We start from the raw sequence: 22500 nt of genomic DNA, 5'->3' as shown, positions 1-22500 counted from the left end.
AAGACAAGATTCTTCTTTTCGTGTCTCTTGCTTTAAGAAATGTAAATCGTTCACAGATACCATGATGTTTACTGTGAGTTTTATAAGGGTTTAGCGAAGTGATTTTGAAGTGTGTGTGTTTGTGCCTGTTTTCGAACCCATATTTAAACAATGAAACAGCTCTTGGCCTTTGAAGATTAATCTGTTTTGTTTCAAAGTGCTTGTGATCTTTGACATGTTTCAATTCCCTGATATATACATACAAACATACATATATGTGTGTGTGCATACATATGTACACATATATGTATATTATATATATATATATATATATATATATATATATATATATATATATATATATAAACATACGAGGGAGTGTAAAATAACCGAAAGGGGAAGTTTCTAACAAGAGAGAGAGTGCGAGTGAGCGAATGTCTGTGTGTGTGTGTGAGAGAGAGAGAGAGACAGAGACAGAGACAGAGACAGAGAGAGAGAGGAAGAGAGAGAGAAGAGAGAGAGAGAGAGAGAGAGAGAGAGAGGAAGACAGACAGACAGACAGACAGACAGACAGAGAGAGAGAGAGAGAGAGAGAGAGAGAGAGAGAGAGAGAGAGAGAGAGAGAGAGAGAGAGGGAGAGGGAGGGAGGGAAGGAGGCAGAGAGGACGTAGATTGGATAAGATATAATGCAATGTACACAGTTTTTCGCAAATGCTTTAAAAACAATCCACCGAGGGAATCAACGGACTAAATCTTTTAGACTTCATCCAGAGTCCAGTTAGTATTTTGTTAGCAGGTCTCTTAATCCTAATAAGATGCTAGCACGGGGTATTCCCAGTCCACCATATGTAGAACAGTTTTTGAATATAGACATTCGAGAAAAGAAAAATTATCCCTTGTATGATAAATGGGAAAAACTATCACTACGGATTTACGTAATATAATTGTAGTTCATTGTCCTTTGCAAACAGATAACAGTGTAGTAGATTCAGGTCAGGGATTCCAGTGCAAAATTCACCGTTTTTTTCGGAAGTAAACCATCTACTTTCTAAAGCCGATTTCCGAGATGTTAATAATCTAATCAAACATTTTCTAATTGTTCTACTTTTTTCATATACTTCAGAATGGAAAGATAATGTTTCTTGGCAGGATGAGTAACTCATCTCGTCTTGAAACTCGCCTTAAAAAGAATATAGAAAAGAGACCTTCGCCATGCACAGGAAAGCGTAGTTTTTTTTATTTTTTTCGCGGGAAATGCCACTCGGCGAACTGAGAATCACGCGAAGACCTTCCCCTCCTGCAGATGAAGGTCGTGGCGGTGGCCTTGGTGTGCTTGCTGGGCGTGGCGACGGTCAGGTGCACGACGTCGGAGGAGGACGTCGAGGCGGCTCCCGGGAACGACCTGTCGCCCTCGGAGGAGCACGAGGCCCTCGACGGTGGCGACAGCGGCCGAGGCGAGAGGGTTTTCGCCTATTATGCCTCGACGACCACGACCCGGCTCATGACCTCGACCCTGACGGCGCTCTCCACCTGCCTCTCCACCTCAGCTGGCGGCCCCGCGTGCAAGAGGCGGAAGAGGAGGTCCGCCGCCATGGCCGCCGTGTAAGTTCCTTCGGGCTCCGAGCCTCCTCTGCAGACTTGATTAGCGGTCCTTAGAGTAATCTCTTTTACCTGTTGCCATCTTACAAGTGTAACCGCATCCTTGTTTAGCCTTTTTAGCTATCAAAACGTGCTATCTTGCAACGCCTTCTGGCGACGAGAGAGCCTCCCGTTTGCCCCCAAATAACCGCTCGTGTCTCCCCCGGCGTCCGCAGCATCGACGAGGTTCCAGACGCGATCCTGTCCTTGGGCGGGACCCTCGAGGACGTCGTGAATCTGGAGGAGCTTTCGAGGCAGCAGAGGGACGCCCTCCAGAGAGACGACCGCAGACTCACCATCTGGACGACCAACTTCACCACCCTCACCCTCACCACGACGTCCTACCTTGCCGGAACGACCGTCACGGCCACAGCCTACTGCCTGACTCCCCTCCTCGCGCAAGGTTGCTTCGGGAAGTGATTGCGGCGCCCCTCGCTCCCCAGCTCGTGTCGGCCGCTCGTCCCCGCTCGCCACGACGACAGGCGGCTCGAGACGACCTCCGGCGGCTCCTTCCCAATCCTCAGTCAAGCTGGACGAAATAGCGTCCATCTCCTCCACGAAAAAGGTCCCCGGTACAGCCGACCGCCGGAGCGCCCGCGCATGTCGCAGCGGCCAGCGGGACGACCTGGCCCTCGTCACGTCGCCTTCTGCCATCGCTGTAAGCTCCTTCTCGAGTAATATTTATTGTTGAGTGAATGTTTGGAATCTCCTCCTCATGTATCATACTAGTTTGAATAAACTCATTTTATAGTACATCAAAGACGCCTTTACTAATAAACTCCCTTTAAGGACATCAATCTCAAGCCTTTACGCTGTTGCCCGAGGCTTTGTCTGCGGAAATAAATATAAATCTTGAACTCGGCTTGTTCGGCTGACCTTGCGGTGTCCTCATCTTATCAACCTATTTCGTCCTGGATGCGACAGTAACTAAAGCTTCCATATTTAAATCGTCGAGAGGCAACAGATCATGAAATCTCAATTACAGGCGAGCCAATCACACGCATCCTGGCTATGTTGGTAACTGCCATGCCGATAAGAAGATAAAAAAGTGATCTAAGCTTTCCCGAACTAAAATCATTTCTTCATTTCATGGATTGCTACATTCCTTATCGGAAAAAAAACTTTCGAACGGTTTTCATGTGTTCATACAATTGTCAGGGATGTGAACAGTGTAGGAGGAAATGTAATAAAAAAAAACATAACTTAAAGACTATACATTTTATGAGAACAGGGAACCATACAGATAACAATATCCTAAGTTACAACTAAGATATCAACAAACGAAGCTCAATTTTCAACAAAAATGATAACAATACATTGTAGGGCTTGCTAGCGGGACAGAAAGAGCGCTAAAGTGTCTGACAGTGATGACTAAAGCTACAGAGTTTGTGTTTACTACGTGAAGCGAAGAATTGGCGGGAAGCATATGAATATTTAGCACTAATTCTGGGGAGATTTCAGAGCTATAAGAAAGCTAATAGAGAACCAAAACAAATCCCATTTTTATCTCTTATCTCTTCTCGTTTGTGTCTCCTCCTCTTTTATCTTTCTTATCTTCCGTATCTTCTTCACTATTTTCTGTGTTCTGTCTTCGTTTTTTTTTCGTCTTCTTTGTTTTCTTCGTCATCTTCTACGTGTTCATCATCATCGAAGTCGTCTTCATCATCCCCACCTATGTCTTTAGCCTTTTCCTCTGCTTCCCCAACGCCATACTAATCTCCTTCTCCTCCTCTTCTTCCTCTTCTTTTTCCTCCTCATTTTCTTCCTCCTTCTCCACCTCCACCTCTCCTTCCACCTCCCTTTCCTCCTCCCTCTCCAGACTGATAAATCTACTTCGTGCGCGAAATAAATTAATTAATCAGTATAAAGTTACGAAATTTTAGGGTAGTGTCGTTTTGCCGCTACGAAATTCGCTCTTTTTTTTTTTTTTTCAAACTGTTTTAAATAAGCATCCACGCGCGCATTTAGCATTCGCAACAAATCATTCGCGCGCATTTTGCAAAATTACCAGTCTGGCTCCCCCTCCCTCTCCGCTTCCTCCTCCTCCACTCCCAATCTCCTCCCAACCCATTGTCTTCCAGCCTAACTACCAAATCCCTTCCCTCCAAACGCAAAAAACAAAATAAATAAATAAACAAATAACCTTCCTCTCACAATAGGAAAAAAAAAAAAAAAACAATGCCGCACCACAGACGACCTTCTAATAGCCATGCTTGTTGTGTCCGTTCGAGTAGTCGTAGGTCGAGGAAGAGCTGTAGACGGTCGAGGTGTCTGTGTCTGCGGGCGAGAGCTTCTTCCTGACGGGCTTCGAGTTCTCGTTGCACTTGACGATGAACAGGAGCTCCTTCTTGAGCTCCTCCGTGAAGGACATCTGCGGAGAGAAGGAAGTCGAGGCGGGAGTTGGGACGCGCTTTGTTTACATGGGGGATACGGGAGTAAGAGAATCTGGACGAATATATAGATTTTTGGTCCCTATAAAGTTATCTCAATTAACATATTTACATAAATAAATAAAAAAAAAATATATATATATATATATGTATATATATATATATATATATATATATATATATATATATATATATATATATATATATATATATATATATATATATATATGCACACATAATATAATTCAACTTTTTAAGTGAAACGTTACTAAGACATTATCTCCTAAAAAGAAAAACGAACCTAAAACGAAATTCGACAAAACAAGATAAATACAAGAAGGGTGAGCGATTTGAAAAAAAAAGAAAAACAAAAACTAAAACAAAAGAAAATAGGCCCGTACCCCGTCATCAGTGGCAAGCTTCCTGGCCTTCCACGCAAACTCGCAGCAGGCGGTCAAACAAGCCAACATTATCCCGCCCACCATCACCACGAACACGCCGCCCACGTTCTCCAGGCCGAGTTCAGCGGCAGAGGCGGCGTCCTTCTTCTCCTCCGTCTGGGCGGCGATTCGGAGAAGGAGAGAGAGAGAGAAAGAAAGGATTAATAGTGCTATAAAAGGACTTTTACCTTTTTTTCTTTTTTCGGGGGGGGGGGGGTGTAGGGGTGGGTGGGGTAGGAGAAGGAAGAGTTTGTTTGTTTGCTTGTTTGTTTGTTCTAAGAGAGGAGAGGGGGGTTTAGGCACTGGTAGGTCTAGGAAAATTTACATATATAGAGAGAGTGGGGGGGGGGGGGGGGGGAAGAGGAGGGGAGAAAAAAACGAGAGAGAGAGATTACGAGAAACTGAGGGAGAGAAGAGAGAGAGATTACGAGGGAAAGAGACAGAGGGAGAGAAGAGAAGAGAGAGATTACGAGGGAAAGAAACTGAGGGAGAGAAGAGAAAGAGAGAGAGAGAGACATTACGACAGAAAAACAGAGGGAGAGAAGAGAAACAGAATGAGAGATTACGAGGGAAAGAAACAGTGGGAGAGAAAAGAAAGAGAGAGAGAGAGATTACGAAAGAAAGAGACTGAGGGAGAGAAGAGAAAGAAATTGGGAGAGATGATAGAAGGAAAATATATCAAAAGATCGACAAAAAATAATTGGCACTGTCTACACCAGACATAAAGAACAATCAAAATGTTAAGATATTATATTCTATTTAGGTGTTAACAGAGACCTTGCAAAATCCATCAGTATTTTAAATAAATATGGGTGCATTAACTTTACTATAAACAGTTTATTCACTCTTCTATCTCACTATTTAACTTCTCAACCATCTACTTACACCAATAGGTCTATCTATCAATCGACTTATTCATATCTAGCAATATTGTCTATCACCACATCGTTAATTTAGTATTTAGAACTCTGCATGTGGTCTAGGAATACATTAGCCTATTCGTTAAACATCTTTAGTCGTATAACACACAAAGCTACAGAAAGAAAATAATGTTTACACTCGTGTCCACGCAATGGATGTGGTTACCTTGGTCGCCACCAGAGCGCGCATGCTGCTGGAAGGAAGGTGGGGGGGGGGGGGGCATGTGTTTCCCACGCACGTGCCCCTTCAAAGAGATGCACACGCACGCACGTACATACAGACGCCGCACGCACGCACGCACATACAGACGCCGCACACACACACTCACAATCAGACACACACACACACACACACGTACGCACGCACGCACGCACGCACACACACACACACACACACACACACACACACACACACACACACACACACACACACACACACACACACACACACACACACACACGCACACACGCACACACGTACGCACGCACACATAATCAGACACACACACTCACAATCACAGACACACACGCACGCATACACACACATACACATACATACACACACGCGGATGTCAATGTGTGTGTGTGTGCATTTATATACATAAATACACAACCTCTCGATCAGTATGGACACGCCATACACCCACACATCCCGCATATGCTCTTAATATCCTAAATTGATATTTTGACATTCCTTTCTATTTCCAAGAGAGCAAATTTTTACCGTTTAGAAGCTAATCTGCAAATTGCCTGTCTCATCTTCTTAATAGAAAAAACGTGAGAAATTGAGTACTCACGCCACTATTCCCAATTCATCAATAACCGCTACGTCACAGTAATCTATTTTTTTTTATTCTTTCATAGTTCGCTTTCATGTTTGTGTGTTTAAAGATTATAAAACTATTTTTTTCAGTGTGTAATGGTCGAAACCTCTGACATTAACAATAATAATAACAATGATAATCATCATCATCATCCTAATTATCATCATCATCATCATCATAATAATGATAAAAGTAATAATAATAATGATAAAATTAATAATAATAACGATAAAAGTAATAATAATAATAATGATAACAAAAGTAATAATAACAATAATGATAATATCAACAATAACAATTCCTAAAAGTGGTAATGATTAAAACAATGAGGATAAAAAAATAGTAATAACAAGACATAAACACAAATAAAAGCGTCTCATTCGTCATGCACAGACCCTTCTGGTAAAGGACCAGCCCTGGAATCTGTCCGCCATTTTGTTACCTTTTGTTCACCTTTGTTACCGAAGGAACTCGTCTACAGAGAACTGCTGGCCTATGAACTAGTAGTTGCATGCACCATGCAAAGGCAACTTACCTTTTTTTATGAAGCTTTTGGTAGATTTTTTTTCAAAATTAGATGTTGATCTTTGTTTTGGATATCATGAGAAAAAATGAAAACAATAGATTTTTTTCTTTCATGTTTCAGTTCATATTTTTTTTCCCGGGAGAAATGAAACAAAAATGTTATTCTAAACACTCTATACATTTTTTTCTATGATTATATAAGAGGTAAATAATTATCCATGTGTATTTATATTGCAAATATGTACGAGTTTGTGAGAAACCAAGCTAATTACAATTGGGAGGGGGAAGGAAAGAGGGAGGAAGAGAGAGAGAGAGAGAGGAGAGGGCGGAGAGAGAGAGAAAGAGAGAGAGAGAGAGAGAGAGAGAGAGAGAGAGAGAGAGAGAGGGAGGGAGGGAGGGAGGGAGAGAGAGAGAGAGAGAGAGAGAGAGAGAGAGAGAGAGAGAGAGAGAGAGAGAGAGACAGAGACAGAGACAGAGAGAGAGAGAGAGAGAGAGAGAGAGAGAGAGAGAGAGAGAGAGAGAGACAAAGACAGACAGAAAGACAATAAGAGAGACAGACAGAACAGAAAAAGGTAATAAGACAGAGAGAGAAAGAGAAACTGTATCCTTACACTCTATTCTTTCTTTCAAATTGTCTACGTATAAAATATATATCAGCTGCACACACAATTATGTGTATTTAAGGACACCTATCTCAAAAAAACTGTACTGAAGGGTTTACATTTTAGAAAATAATGAAAAAATACTACTATTCACACCATAACTAGCAAAAGCCTTATATATATACGCCTCTATATTATACATTCTACATGAAAAGTTATCTTACATAAATGCACAACGCTTATATAGATAAACACATTTGATAAATACTGTATTCTTGACATGTATAACTGTATAGCTTTCGTAGTATTCAATCAAGAAAATATTAGTCATGTTATGAAACGGAGAATATTATACATTTTATAATCAGTATGTTCATGTGTTTGAACATGCGTTGATTCGTCGTAAGTTATTTTGTTTAATCTTTTTTTTCCTTTCTTTTCTGACCTTTCATACATTTTCCTCTTTTAGTGTCTTAAATTTCTACAGATAATTATATTATATATTATAATTATATTATATATTATAATTATAATTATATAATAATAATATTGTGCCTTAAATTTCTAAAGATAATAGAGGTATTTGAAATGAATATGATCTTCGGCCATTATTTGCTTGTCGTGTTTTCAGATATCTTTGAAAGCTGAAAATTCTGGTTATCGTCTTCTTAAATTTTCCTGATAGTAGGCAAATCAATAAATATATATAAATAAACTGAGTGATTAATAATTCATTGAAAATAAATAATTATAGAATCAAATAAAAAATAATTCCAAGCGCCAACATCGTATTTTCTTTCCTAAAAGTGCAGCTGTCTCTTCGAAATAAAAGAAAACAATAACAAAACCTCCAAAATAAAAATAAATAAATAAATACATAAACCCAATACTAAAACCTCTAAAATGAGAAAAAAAAAAGAAAAACCAAACATAAACCAATCCTCTAGACCAATCTGCACCAAAAAAAAAAAAAAAAAAAAAAATTGTCTCATTTCCTATCCGAGTAACCGTAGTTGGCGCCATAAGACCCGTATGTGAAGAGCGGCTCTTCCGGGGTCGATGGCGCCTTCTTCCGGACTGGCTTCGTGCTGCCCGAACACTTCATGATGAATCGGACCTCGCTGCCCAGTTCGTCGCAGAAGGACGCCTTGGGGAGGGAGAGGGAGAGAGCGGGGTTATTATCTTTTTAATTTTTTGTTTTGTTAATTTGTTTTATTTATTTTTTGCTGTTTTTGTTTACCTATTTGTGAAGGGAGAGTGGTTATTTTTTTTCTTTTGTTTGTTTACTTTGGGGTGGGGGGAAGAGAGTGGGGTTATTATTCTTTTATTTTTTGTTTTGTTAATTTGTTTTACTTATTTTTTGTTAATGTTTTTGTTTACCTGTTTGTGAAGGGAGAGTGTTTTTTTTTTTCTTTTGTTTGTTTACTTTGGGGTGGGAGAGAGAGAGTGGGGTTATTATCTTTTTATTTTTTGTTTTTTGTTTTTGTTTTTGTTTACCTGTTTGTGAAGGGAGAGTGGTTATTTTTTGTTTGTTTACTTTGGAGGGAGAGGGAGAGAGCGGGGTTATTATTTTTATTTTTTTTTGTTTTTTTTGTTTTGTTTTTGTTTTTGTTTACCTATTTGTGAAGGAAGAGTGGTTATTTTTTTTCTTCTGTTTGTTTACTTTGGAGTGAGAGGGAGAGAGCGAAGTTATTTTTATTTATTTTTTGTTTTTTGTATTTTGTTTTGTTTTTGTTTTTGTTTACGTGTTTGTGAAGGGAGAGTGGTTATTTTTTTTCTTTTGTTAGTTTACTTTGGGGAGGAAGGGAGAAAGCGGGGTAATTTTTATTTATTTTTTGTTTTTTGTATTTTGTTTTGTTTTTGTTTTTGTTTACCTGTTTGTGAAGGGAGAGTGGTTATTTTTTTTCTTCTGTTTGTTTAGTTTGGGGTGGGAGGGAGAGAGGGGGGTTATTTTTATTTATTTTTTGTTTTTTGTATTTTGTTTTGTTTTTGTTTTTGTTTACCTGTTTGTGAAGGGAGAGTGGTTATTTTTTTTCTTTTGTTTGTTTACTTTGGGGTGGGAGGGAGAGAGCGGGGTTATTTTTATTTATTTTTTGTTTTTTGTATTTTGTTTTGTTTTTGTTTTTGTTTACCTGTTTGTGAAGGGAGAGTGGTTATTTTTTTTCTTTTGTTTGTTTACTTTGGGGTGGGAGGGAGAGAGCGGGGTTATTTTTATTTATTTTTTGTTTTTTGTATTTTGTTTTGTTTTTGTTTTTGTTTACCTGTTTGTGAAGGGAGAGTGGTTATTTTTTTTCTTTTGTTTGTTTACCTATTTGTGAAGGGAGAGTGTGGGAGAAGGGAGAGAAAAAATGTTTTTCATTGTTGTTATTTTTATCTTATTTTTCTAATGGGAGAATAGGAGATGAGAGAGCGGGGTTATTATTATTTTTCTTTTCTTTTTTCTTTTGTTTGTTTACCTAGTTGTGAAGGGAAAGTGTGGGAGAAGGGAGAGAGAATGTTTTTTTTTTATCGTTATTATTCTATTTTTCTAATGGGAGAATAGGAGATGAGAGAGCGGGGTTATTATTATTTTTCTTTTCTTTTTTCTTTTGTTTGTTTACCTAGTTGTGAAGGGAAAGTGTGGGAGAAGGGAGAGAGAATGTTTTTTTTTTATCGTTATTATTCTATTTTTCTAATGGGAGAATAGGAGATGAGAGAGCGGGGTTATTATTATTTTTCTTTTCTTTTTTCTTTTGTTTGTTTACCTAGTTGTGAAGGGAAAGTGTGGGAGAAGGGAGAGAGAATGTTTTTTTTTTTATCGTTATTATTCTATTTTTCTAATGGGAGAATAGGAGATGAGAGAGCGGGGTTATTATTTTTTTTCTATTGTTTGCTTACGTATTTGTGGAGGGAGAGTGTGGGAGGAGGGAGAGAGAATGGATTTTTTTTATTGTTTTTGTATTCTGACTAACAATGGTATATTAGAGTAAGTTGAAGATTACCCCGGTGAATAATGAAATATATATATATATATATATATATATATATATATATATATATATATATATATATATATATATATATATATATATATATATATATATATATTAGTGTTACTTGGCCAGGTTGGGAAATACTGGTGGTATTAATTCTCAGATATATATATATATATATATATATATATATATATATATATATATATATATATATATATATATATATATATATCATTATTCACCGGGGTAATCTTCAACTTACTTTAATATACCATTGTTAGTCAGACTACCGGAATAAATAATTATTTTCCCACCGCCAACTAGAATAACAACAGTAATAATGATATTAAAATTATTTCCACCTTCCCTGGGACCAAACAGGTAAACTCTAGTATGGTTAATATGTTGCTAAAAATAATGCTGGTCAGAAAAGAAATTATCCAAATTTAAAAGATATATAAAAAAACACAAATATATATCTACATCCATACCTGCCTGTCTATTCTATCTATTTCCATGTGCACCTACCTACCTATCTACCTACCTACCCATGTACCTACCTAACTATCTACCCTTCTACCTATGTATTTAGCCTCCTGTCTGCCTGTCTGTCTCCCCATCTATCTATTCATCTGACTGACTATCTGTTTACTTATCTACCTGACTATCTTTATGTCTACCCCTTTATCTATTTACCCATCTATCTGTATATCCACCTATTTAGCTAAATATCTACTTATCTATGTATATATAACCGTATATATCCATATATAAACAAAAACAAATTCGAAGTACAGTACCACAGCAAAGTAAGAAAGAGACACATAATTATAGCTACATAATTATAGCTATACTTAATTAGTCCCACCAACATGAACTTAATCAACATACCCTCATTAATGTGGCCCCACCAGCATATCCTCACTGACTAACATGGACCCACCAACACTATGGTCTGTGAACATGACTCCTTCAACATGGCCTAACCATCATGAGCTCATTATCATAGTCCCGCCACCAATATGCCCCTCCAACATATCCTCACCAACATGACCCTAACATCACAGCCCTACTAGCATACCCTGACCCTACTAACATATCCTTACCAACATTACCCCACCAACATACTTACCCCAAATTAACCCCACTAACATACCTACCCCAACATAACCCCACCAACATACCCACCACAACATAACCCCACCAACATAAATACACCAACATAACTACACCAACATAACCCCACTAACATAACTACACCAATATAATCCTACCAACATAACCCCACCAACATAACTACAGCATCATAACACCACCAACATAGCTACACCATTATAACTACACCAACATAACCCCACTAACATACACCAACATAACTACACCAACATAACCCCACTAACATAACTACACCAATATAATCCTACCAACATAACCCCACCAACATAACTACACCAATATAACCCCACTAACATGCCCCCACCAACATACCCCCACCAACATACCCCCACCAACATACCTACCCCAACATAACCCGACCAACATGCCTACCCCAACATAACCCCACCAACATACCTACCCCAACATAACCCCACCAACATACCAACCCCAACATAACCCCACCAACAAAACTACCCCAACATAACCCCACGAACATACCAACCCCAACATAACCCCACCAACATACCTACCCCAACATAACCCCACCAACATACCCACCCCAACATAACCCCACCAACATACCTACCCCAACATAACCTTACTAACATACACACCCCAACATAACCCTACCAACATACCCACCCCAACATAACTACACCAACATAACTACACCAACATAACCCCACTAACATAACTACACCAACATAGCTACACCGTTATAACTACACCAACATAACCCCACTAACGTAACTACACTAATATAATTACACCAACATAACCCCACTAACATAACTACACCAACATAACTACACCAACATAACTACACCAACATAACTACACCAACATAACTCCACCAACATAACTACACCAACATAACCTTACTAACATACCCACCCCAACATAACCCTACCAACATACCCACCCCAACATAACCCCACCAACATACCCACCCCAACATAACCCCACCAACATAACGCCACCAACATACCCCCACCAACATACCCCCACCAACATACCCCCGCCAACATAACTACACCAACATAACCCCACTAACATATCCACACCAACAAACCCTTAAAAAAAAAAAAAAAAAAAAAAAAAAAAGTTACCTAACCACTATCAACATTAAACCCCAACCTGACCCCCCACCCCACCCCACCCCACCCCCCGCCCCACCCCCGCCCCTCCCCCCGCCCCACCCCCGCCCCACCGGCCCCCGCCCCACCCCCGCCCCACCCCCGGCCAGCACTCACCGTCTCATCCGTGGCCAGCTCGCGGGCATTCCACAGGAACTCGCAAATGGCCACCAGCGCCGCGATGCCCATGCCCCCGATGAGGACGACGAAGACTCCGCCCACGTTGGACAGACCGAGTTCGTTGGCTCCTGAAGACTTGGCTGAAGAGGCCTCCCGCTGCGGCGCCACGGAGAGGTAGAGAGGGGGGAGAGAGAGAGAGAGGGGGCGTTGGTGGCGGTTAGCGAGTCGGGAGGTGGTGAGGGAGGGGGTGAGAGGGTGAGAGGGTGAGAGGGTGTGTGTGGGTGAGGTGAGGGGGTGAGAAAGTGAGGGGATGAGGGTGTGAGAGGGTGTGTGTGGGTGAGAAAGTGAGGGGATGAGGGTGTGTGGGGTGAGGGCGTGAGAGGGTGTGTGGGTGAGGGCGTGAGAGGGTGTGAGAAGGTGTGGGTGCGAGGGTGTGAGAGGGTGATAGAGTGAGAGGGTGTGAGAAGGTGTGTGGGTGAGGATGTAAGAAGGTGTGTAAGGTGAATGCGTGAGAGGGTGATAGGGTGAGAGGGTGTGAGAAGGTGTGTGGGTGAGGATGTAAGAAGGTGTGTAAGGTGAATGCGTGAGAGGGTGATAGGGTAAAAGTGTGAGAAGTTCTGTGGGTGCGTGGGTGGGGGTGTGTGAGAGAGAGAGGGATGAGAAGGTGAAGCAGCTACAGAATATGAGACTGTGTGAGCGTGAGGGTGAAGGAAAGATGAGAGGTTAAAGAGGATGATGATGACTGGAGGAGAGAGTGAAGCGTAAAGAATGAGAGGAATAAAGGTGAAACTGCGACAGGGTGAGTGGTGCGAAGGAGACAGAGTGGTGTGAGGGACAGTAAGTAGAAATATAATAAGATGAATTAGCAAGAGCTGAACAGACATTAGAGTGACGAATAGAGGAGAGGATAAGAATGAACAATTTCACAAACACAATATAGCTGGTTCGCTTCGACGTCACACTACCAGAACTACGCATTCGGACAACAGAGATTACAAGGAAGTCAATACAAAGTTACAAAACATATAACGTATCCATCAAAAGGTGAAGGAATTAAACTGTCGATTATTTATTATTATTATCATTCTTTTGTATCACGAACTTCGCTCCGACTTCGGATAATTTGAAGCTGCTAGACACGATGTTCAATATTTTTCTTCAACGATAAATAATTAGTTATCTACTTCTCTCATTTTTTTAACATTTCTTCCTTCCCTTCTTTATCTATTCTACCGTTTTAGCATAAAATGTTTCATCACACCAGCGGTATGGTAAGCAGCATAGGGTGTTCTTGGTTTTCGAATTTGGCGCCAACTCTGTTTTTAATAGCATTTTAATGGTGTTTTGGTGTTATTTCCTATTCAAAGGGTCTCTTAATGGTATTGCCGAATCTAATGGCATCTTAATCGTCAATGTTTTTTTTTAATAGCAAAGTAAATTTTAATGATATGGTTATTAATAGCATTCCTGGTACGTGTTTACATTCCGAATGTTGCGAAGAGTAAAAAAAAAAAAAAAAAAATCTATCCCTTCCAATGACATCCTTGTCTGAAGTCCGATGGAAATGAGACATAAAAACGCTTCAAATACATTTCGTGTTTTTTGTGAAAATATTCATTTCCACGATGAAGGTGGAAATGAATGAGTGATGAATGAAATGGAAATGAATGAGTGGGTAGGTGGTGAGTGAGAAGACGACACGGCGAAGGGTGAAATGGCCATGTTGAATAGAGCGGACTTGGAATGGCAAGAGATAGGGTGAAGGATGAGACAGCAAGAGCAACAGGAGGGACAGTTGATGAGGATGGCAAAGCGATAAGACGAAGGGTCAAATGGTAAGAGTAGATAGGGTGAACGGATGATGGAGATGGCAAAAAGAGAGGATAAAGAGTGAGATCGCAATGTAAAGTAAATTGGTGATGAGGATGGTGGAGAGATAGGGTGACTGATAAGAACAGAGAGGAGACAGCAAGTGGATAGAAGGAAGATTAAGAAAGTGAGAGGAAAAACAGAGCGAAAGAGTAATAGAGTGAAACAAAGAGAGGCAGACATATTATGGATTAGCGTTAGGCGATAGATAGATAGAGAGAATAGAAGTGAGAATGAGAGAGAGAGAGAGAGAGAGAGAGAGAGAGAGAGAGAGAGAGAGAGAGAGAGAGAGAGAGAGAGAGAGAGAGAGAGAGAGAAAGAGAAAGAGAGTCAGAGAGAGAGAGAGAGAGAGAGAGAGTGAGAGAGAGAGAGAGAGAGAGAGAGAGAGAGAGAGAGACAGACAGACAGACAGACAGACAGACAGACAGACAGACAGACAGACACAGAGAGAGAAAATAGGGAAGGAGTAGAACAAATCATGGACGGGAGAGGAGAGGACGAGAATAAGAGTGAAGAACGAAGGAGATATTGATAAATATAGAGTCCAGCGGAAGGGTGAACGCTCAAAAGTGTTAAAGGAAGCTGTGCAAAAAAATCACAGGGATATTTTAGGAAGCTTTAACACCTGAGAGAAAATGGCAAAGATAATTAAAGAAAATAGATGGAAGTGAATAATAAGACGAGGAAGAAGAAGAAGAAGACTCTGAAAATGATGATGAAGAAAAAAAGGAGAAGACCGAAAGAAACAAACAAAAAGAAGGAAACGAGGAGATACGGGTGAAGGGGAAGACGAGAAGACAAAGATGAAGAAGAAGAAATAGAAGAAGAAAGAAATACCACTTCTGAATAAGAATACAGAGTGAGGAAGATGACGATGGAAATAATTTAGAGAAAAATATGTCAAGAAATATGGAGAAGTATGGAATGGAAAGAAGTATGAAACAAAGCAGAAAAAAGCCGATAATATAACCCCACAAAGAAGCAGAAGCATAAAAATGGAAGCAATTTTTGAAAGAAAAAAAAATGAAGAGAGAAAGAAAAAGAAAGAGAGCGAGATACATGGTGAAAAAAATAGAAGCAGAAACCAGAGATAAAGGGATAAAGAGAAAGACATAAAGACACATAAGAGAAAGAGAAATAGAATAAAGACACATAAGAGAAAGAGAAATAGAAAGAGAGAAGGGGAGAATAAAGCAAGAGAATCTCACACCGAAAGATAATTGTGGGGAATGGTGGACATGCGATTCCACATTTTTCTTTTCTTTTTTATCTTAAAAAATAGGCTTAAATAGACATGAAAATAGTATCGAAAAAGGAAGGAGAAAAACGAAAAAAAAACGTATATCTCCAAAACGGAAACAATCACCAAAAATAAACACTGCAATAAATATTTTTTTCTTCTTTTTCTTTTTATTTATTGAGGCTGTGGGAAGAAGGACAAAGATAGAAGAATAAGAGAGAGAGAGAAAAAAAAAGAAATAAACACCACAATAAAGATTTTCTTTTTCTTTTTCTTTATTGAAGCAGTGGGAAGAAGGACAAAGATAGAAGAAGAAAAATAAGACAGAAGAAGAAAAATAAGAGAAAAAGAAAAGAAAAGAAAAAAAAACATACATATAAATATTTCAACCCGTGAGAAAAGAAAGAAATAATAACAGCCTTATATCAAAGACGTGATTTTGTATATTGTTAATAAAATCATCGAAATTCAGTCATGCACTTGCAACATGCAGGGGTCAAAATCATGCACAGGAAACGTCATGCGAAATCAATAAACAATGAGGGAGGATAAACAGGGGGTAATGAAATAGGGAATAAAGATAGGAATAATAGTCACTGTTGATAATCGTGAAAGTGATGATGATGATAATGCAATGATGATAACAACGATAACGATGATAATAATAATGAAAGAAATAATAATGATCATAATAATGATAGAAATAATAATAATAATCATATGACAATAATAATAATATTAATAATAACAATAATGGTTATGATGATGATGATGATGACGAAGATGGTGATGATAATAATAATATTGATAATAATAATAATAATAATAATAAAAATGAGTGATAATAATAATAAAAAAGGCGCAATCATTTACAAAATTACGAAAGGGAAATGAAGAAAAATATGCAACAATTCAAACAAGCGAAGCAAACGCGTGTAAACGGAATGATGTGTGATGAAGAAAAAAAAGAGGTAAAAGGAAATGAGGAAAGGAGTAATAGGGAGAGAGAGAGAGAAAGAAAGTGAGAATGAGAGAGAGAGAGAGAGAGAGAGAGAGAGAGAGAGAGAGAGAGAGAGAGAGAGAGAGAGAGAGAGAGAGAGAGAGAGAGAGAGAGAGAGAAAGAGAACGGAAGTGAGAATGAGAGAGAGAGAGAGAGAGAGAGAGAGAGAGAGAGAGAGAGAGAGAGAGAGAGAGAGAGAATGAGAATGAGAGAGAAAGGGGTAGAACAAATCATGGACGAGAGAGGAGAGGAAGAGAACAGGAAGAAGAAGAAAAAGGAGGAGGAGAAAGCAACACAAAGAACGAGAAAGGGAAAGGAAAAGGAATAAAGAAAAAAAGCCGAGAGTCTAAGGAACATATGAATGGAAGTCAGTAGAGGAATAAACGAGGAAAAGAGCGCAAGAGAGAAAGAGAAAGACAAGGATGGAGAAGGAGAAGGAAGAGAGGGGAAAGGAGAAGGAGGAAGAGAGGGAGAAGGAGAAGGAGGCAGAAAGAGAAAGAGAGGGAGAAGGAGAAGGAGGGAGAGAGGGAGAAAGAGGAAAAGAGGGAGAAGGAGAATAAAAAGAGGGAGAAGAAGGAAAAGAGGGAGAAGGAGGGAGAGAGGGAGAAAGAGGAAGAGAAGGAGAAGGAAGAGGGGGAGAGGGAGAAAGAGGAAGAGAAGGAGGAGGGGGAGAGGGAGAGGGAGAAGGAGAAGGAGAAAGAGGAAGAGAAGGAAGACAGGGAGAAGGAGAAAGCGGAAAAGAGGGTAAGAAGGAGGAGGAGAAAGAGACGGAAGAAGGGAAGGGGGGCAGGTAGAGAATCGAGGCAAAGACCAACATGTCTCCAACGTGTTCCTCCTTGCAGCTCGCCTTCTCTTCCTCCTTCCTCATCGTCTTCTTAGAGGCTTGAGACCGAAGAATGTTCTAGAAGGAGAACCTCGGCCGCCATTCTCTCTTCTCGGCGCTGTCGATCTTCTTTTTTTTGTTTGTTTGTTTGTTTGTTTGTTTGTTTGTTTGTTTACGACGCATAAATCTATTTACGTTTATTTATTTTCAGCGATATCTAAGTGCTGGTCTAGGAGGCTGTTCATTTTATCTATCTAGATTAAAGGCACTAAAGAAATACGTATTTTAGTATAATTACACTAAAATATCTATGGTATTTTGGCGTTAGTACAAGCCGCAGAAAAACAACAAAAAAATCAACAACAAATGCTAATTCTTTGCTAAAAAGTGCTAATTCTTTGCTAAAAAGGACACTAATTTTTGTCTATAGAATCAGCTGATTTTTTTCTAGGCGTCTAAGGATATAGTTCAAGATCAAATCCCGTATTATTGAAAAGAATATTTGAGGATTCTAACTACATCTGACATCTGGTTATAACATTGTGAAAAAAGTAGAAGATAAAAATATACGTGTCATATTTTCACATTATGCTGTAAACAGATTAAGCTTGTAATCCTGTTATGGGATACACACACACACACGCACACACACATACACACGTACACACACATACACACGTACACGCGCACACACACACACACGCACGCACACGCGCACACACACACACACACACACACATATATGTATTTAAGTATATATATATGTATATATATGAATATATGTAAATATTTCATTTTCATTTTCGTTTCAAATACAGTGCTCAGTGTAATATATACAAAACCTATTACATTCTTTAAACCTGAATTCTTGGATTTTCTATTCATTTCTGTGTAATTTGGTTGGAGTGATACGTGACATAACTTTCTGTTTTGAAAATTCAACAATGGCAATGGAGAAACCTAAACAATTTCGAACACAGATTTTTTTGTGTATATATATGTGTGTGTGTGTGTGTGTGTGCGTGTGTATGTGTGCGTGAGCATGTGCGTGTGTGCATACATACATACATACATACATATACACACACACACACACACACACACACACACACACACACACACACACATATATATATATATATATATATATATATATATATATATATATATATATACATATATATATATATATATTTATTTATTTATTTATTTATTTATTTATTTATATAAATATATGAAGCGTGATTATGGGAGTGGGGAGCTCGACACCATAACAAAAAAAAAAAATTCGATTCCCCCAGAGGCTATGAAATCTACTTCCCTTTATGGCGCGAAATGGAGCACCTATGAGAATTAAGGTTATATATATGGTGTAAACCTCGTGTCACGATGAAAACTTTTAAACCCATTTATCTCAAAACTTGATTTTGGTAAATTCGACCTTAGCTATTCTCAATGTATCATTTTATATATAATTTTCTATCTTCTGTTTTTTCTCTCTTTCTTACGAATTCTTCTAAACTAAACTAAAAAAAATAAATAAATAAATAAATAAGCCTGTGGTTCCTAACCCGATGGAATCTGATATTAAGAATCATATTTTTTTCGTACATATTTCTTCTAAAAAAAAGGATAATAATAATAAAAATAATAATAATTAATAAATAAAAGAGAAAAAACTAATGAAATGAGAAAGGTGCTCGATTTTCAGAAATCTGAGACGAGAGAAAAATGCCAAAAAATTCGGAACCACTAGGTTAACTCAACGTCTTTTCCTTTTCTCTCTCATTCTTTAAAAAGGTTTTTTTTTGCGATTCCCAAATTCGCATTTCTCGTGGAATAATCGTATTTATTACTTTCATTTTGACTTGAAAAGAACACCTCAAATATTTGTTTTTTTTCTCTCAATAATACGGGTGTTTTTTATCTCATACTACAAGGCAGAAATGCAAGTTTTCTATCATCAAATTTAATATGTAAAATGTCGTTAAATCAAATTATAAGATTTTGTTTCTAGATTTCTAGTGCACTTTTATCTCTCACTCTTTCTTTCTCTCCGTCGTTCGGTCTAATTCTCTAACCTTTCTCTCTCTCTCTCTCTCTGTCTTTCTGTCTCTCTCTCTCTCTCTCCTAAACAGTATTTTCTTAAATACCACTTAAATATATATAATACCTTTACCTGTTTCTCTGCAGAACTTCTTAGATATACAATAGGAACGAATTATACTTAACAATCACTTAAAATACGGTAAAAAAAAAAAAAAAAATGTGAATAAATGAAAAATATATATACACTTACCTCTTAGAAGTGTCGTTTCTTAGCATTCTGTCTCATTTTTTTTAAGATTTATTTTCCGAGTTTCCTTATTCTAGTCTCCGTTCAGTATAGATCAATAAATAAACGATTTAAACTATTTAAAAGTAATGACTGAACACATCTATCCATGTCTGTTCAGTGACCCAAACCATGCACACATAAATCACGTTTTTCTTGATCTTTCTTTTTATTGCCTTTTTTTACCATCTCATGCTTGTCTTCTCGAGAAGTTGATACCTGTTTTGTTTCCTTTATCTGTCGCTTTCATCAAATATATATCAATACAAATAAAAAAAAATAGATAAATGAATTGAAAATACAATTGATTAAAGGAGAAAAACAGATAATAAAAAATAGGTGAATAAGAAAGCAATTTACATAAGGAAATAAAGGCAAAAAGAGAAGAATTATTTGATTACTTACCATGCACCGCCCGCCTGAACGTTCCTTCCACCATCTTGTCTTCAGCTGGTGTAATTTCCCGTTTTCTTTGAGTCTCAAAACGGCCGAACTTATAGGATCCGTGTACGGCGATTCTGGTTCGAGAGAGAAAATGTTCCTTAAAATATATTGATTTTTTCTTTATATATATCTTAAAATGGAGTTTAATGTATTTAGTAAAAATGTATTTTATTTTCTTATGATCTCATTTTGTATATATTTGTGTGTGATCATCATTATCATCATTATTACCATAGTCTTCCCTAGTATCGTCAGCAGCAGCAGTAGCAATAGTATATTAAACACTACCATCATTCACGTGTCCAGTAATCCCTAGCTTACCACTCTTCCCCCGCCACTTTTCCTACACTAAGGAGTCTTATATTTTCTTCCCCTTAAGTCCATTTTACGACGACGCAGACGCGCCAGACCTAAATATTAGAATGATGCGCTCACCAATACCGTCATCTTCATTACCATCATCACCATTATCACCACATTCATCATCACCATCACCTTCACAGACAAACCAGGCGTTAGAATCATGCGCTCATCACTAACACCTAACACCCCCCCCCCACCTCAAACTTATCCCTCCCCCCAACCACCTCACCCCCTCCCTCAACCTCTTACCACCACCCCCTCCGGCCTCCCCACCAACAACTCACCCCTCCGCCCAACTACCTACCACCACTCCCTCATACTCCCCCCATCCCCCCACCTCACACATACCACAACCCCCCCAAACCCCCCACACCCCTCCACTTACCCCTCCCCAAACCCCCCACACCCCTCCACTTACCCCTCTCCAACCCCCCCACACCCCTCCACTTACCCCTCCCCAAACCCCCAACCCCCCCACACCCCTCCACTTACCCCTCTCCAACCCCTCCAACCCCCCACACCCCTCCCCAACCCCTCAAACCCCCCACACCCCTCCACTTACCCCTCCCCAAACCCCCCACACCCCTCCACTTTCCCCTCCCCCCAAACCCCCCACACCCCTCCACTTACCCCCCAACCCCTCCAAACCCCTCCACTTACCCCTCCCCAAACCCCCAACCCCCCCACACCCCTCCACTTACCCCTCTCCAACCCCCCCAAACCCCCACACCCCTCCACTTACCCCTCCCCTCAACCCCCCCCCACCCCTCCCCAAACCCCCCAACCCCACCCCACCCCTCCCCAAACCCCCCATCCCCCCACCTCACACATACCCTCCCCCAACCCCCCCCCCACTTAACCCTCCCCAACCCCCCAAACCCCTCCACTTACCCCTCTCCAACCCCCCCCCACACCCCTCCACTTACCCCTCCCCCCTCCACTTACCCGGCGGCAGAGCAATGCCATAGCTCTTGGAGTCGAGCAAGCCGCCGACCTGCATCAGATCGCAGCGCCTCTCGACCTGGAACTCGATCGAGGACGACTCCATCAGGAAAGCGTACTGACCGTTGGACTTGGAGACCCTCTCGACGCCCGCCTCGTTCGTGTCCGTGAAGACCGAGGGGCGGGCGCTCGACATGGCCGCCCACATGCGCTGGTAGGTCGGGATGGTGCTGTCCCTGTGGGCGTCGAGGGAAGGCGTGGTGAGAAGGAGGATGATAATGATGATGATAGCAACATCGATGATAAAAGTATTGATAATAAGAACAAGAAGAAAAATTATTATAGTAACAATGACTATAACAATGTATTAATAATGATCATGATGATGATAACAATAATATTGATAATAATAACAATAATATTGATAATACCAATAATAACAGCAACAATAACAATAATAATAATAACTAACTATAACAACAATAACAATAGTAACAGTAACAATAACTATAATAATAACAAATAATAAACAAACATTTTGGTTATTTACGTTTTCATTGGAAACTCCATATTTCCAACTATCGCACTTATCACAAATTTAAAAAAAATAAAAAAAAATAAAACGCTGGCCCTTTCCCTCCTTGTTAGCTATCTCCGAATCTCCATGTGAATGATTTATTCCCATGTGATTCTTTTTTCAAGGTGAAAAACTTATCGCCGTGTGAAAAAGTATATATATATATATATATATATATATATATATATATATATATATAT

At 39.4% G+C, this 22500-nt stretch overlaps 2 protein-coding genes across 6 annotated transcripts in view; one reads left to right on the top strand and one right to left on the bottom strand.

Annotated features, from left to right (window-relative positions):
• Positions 1 to 2377, top strand: part of LOC113823812 (uncharacterized) — a 2412-nt gene extending 35 nt beyond the window's left edge. Inside the window, exons 1-3 of the mRNA XM_027376498.2 lie at positions 1 to 73; positions 1283 to 1581; positions 1794 to 2377. The exon at positions 1 to 73 is cut by the window's left edge and continues 35 nt beyond it. Coding sequence (XP_027232299.1) covers positions 62 to 73; positions 1283 to 1581; positions 1794 to 2037 — 555 coding nt within the window. The 5' untranslated portion in view covers positions 1 to 61 and the 3' untranslated portion in view covers positions 2038 to 2377. The remainder of the gene's footprint in view (positions 74 to 1282; positions 1582 to 1793) is intronic.
• A 443-nt stretch (positions 2378 to 2820) lies between these two features.
• Positions 2821 to 22500, bottom strand: part of LOC113823809 (glutamate receptor ionotropic, kainate 2-like) — a 97026-nt gene continuing 77346 nt past the window's right edge. For 3 of the 5 annotated variants that reach the window (XM_070116291.1, XM_070116292.1, XM_070116293.1), the window contains exons 16-19: positions 21727 to 21959; positions 20380 to 20492; positions 4409 to 4564; positions 2821 to 3988 (exon numbers count right to left, since the gene is read on the bottom strand). In XM_070116291.1, coding sequence (XP_069972392.1) covers positions 3818 to 3988; positions 4409 to 4564; positions 20380 to 20492; positions 21727 to 21959 — 673 coding nt within the window. In that variant the 3' untranslated portion in view covers positions 2821 to 3817. Of the gene's footprint in view, positions 3989 to 4408; positions 4565 to 7198; positions 8466 to 12704; positions 12864 to 20379; positions 20493 to 21726; positions 21960 to 22500 lie in introns of those variants that run through there. The other 2 variants (XM_070116295.1, XM_070116294.1) reach the window with 2 other exon arrangements.

This window comes from Penaeus vannamei, chromosome 38 (assembly GCF_042767895.1).
Source record: "Penaeus vannamei isolate JL-2024 chromosome 38, ASM4276789v1, whole genome shotgun sequence".
Taxonomy (NCBI): Eukaryota; Metazoa; Arthropoda; class Malacostraca; order Decapoda; family Penaeidae; genus Penaeus; species Penaeus vannamei.
Note: the sequence above shows the minus strand (reverse complement) of the source record. Positions and strands in the feature narration are given on the sequence as shown.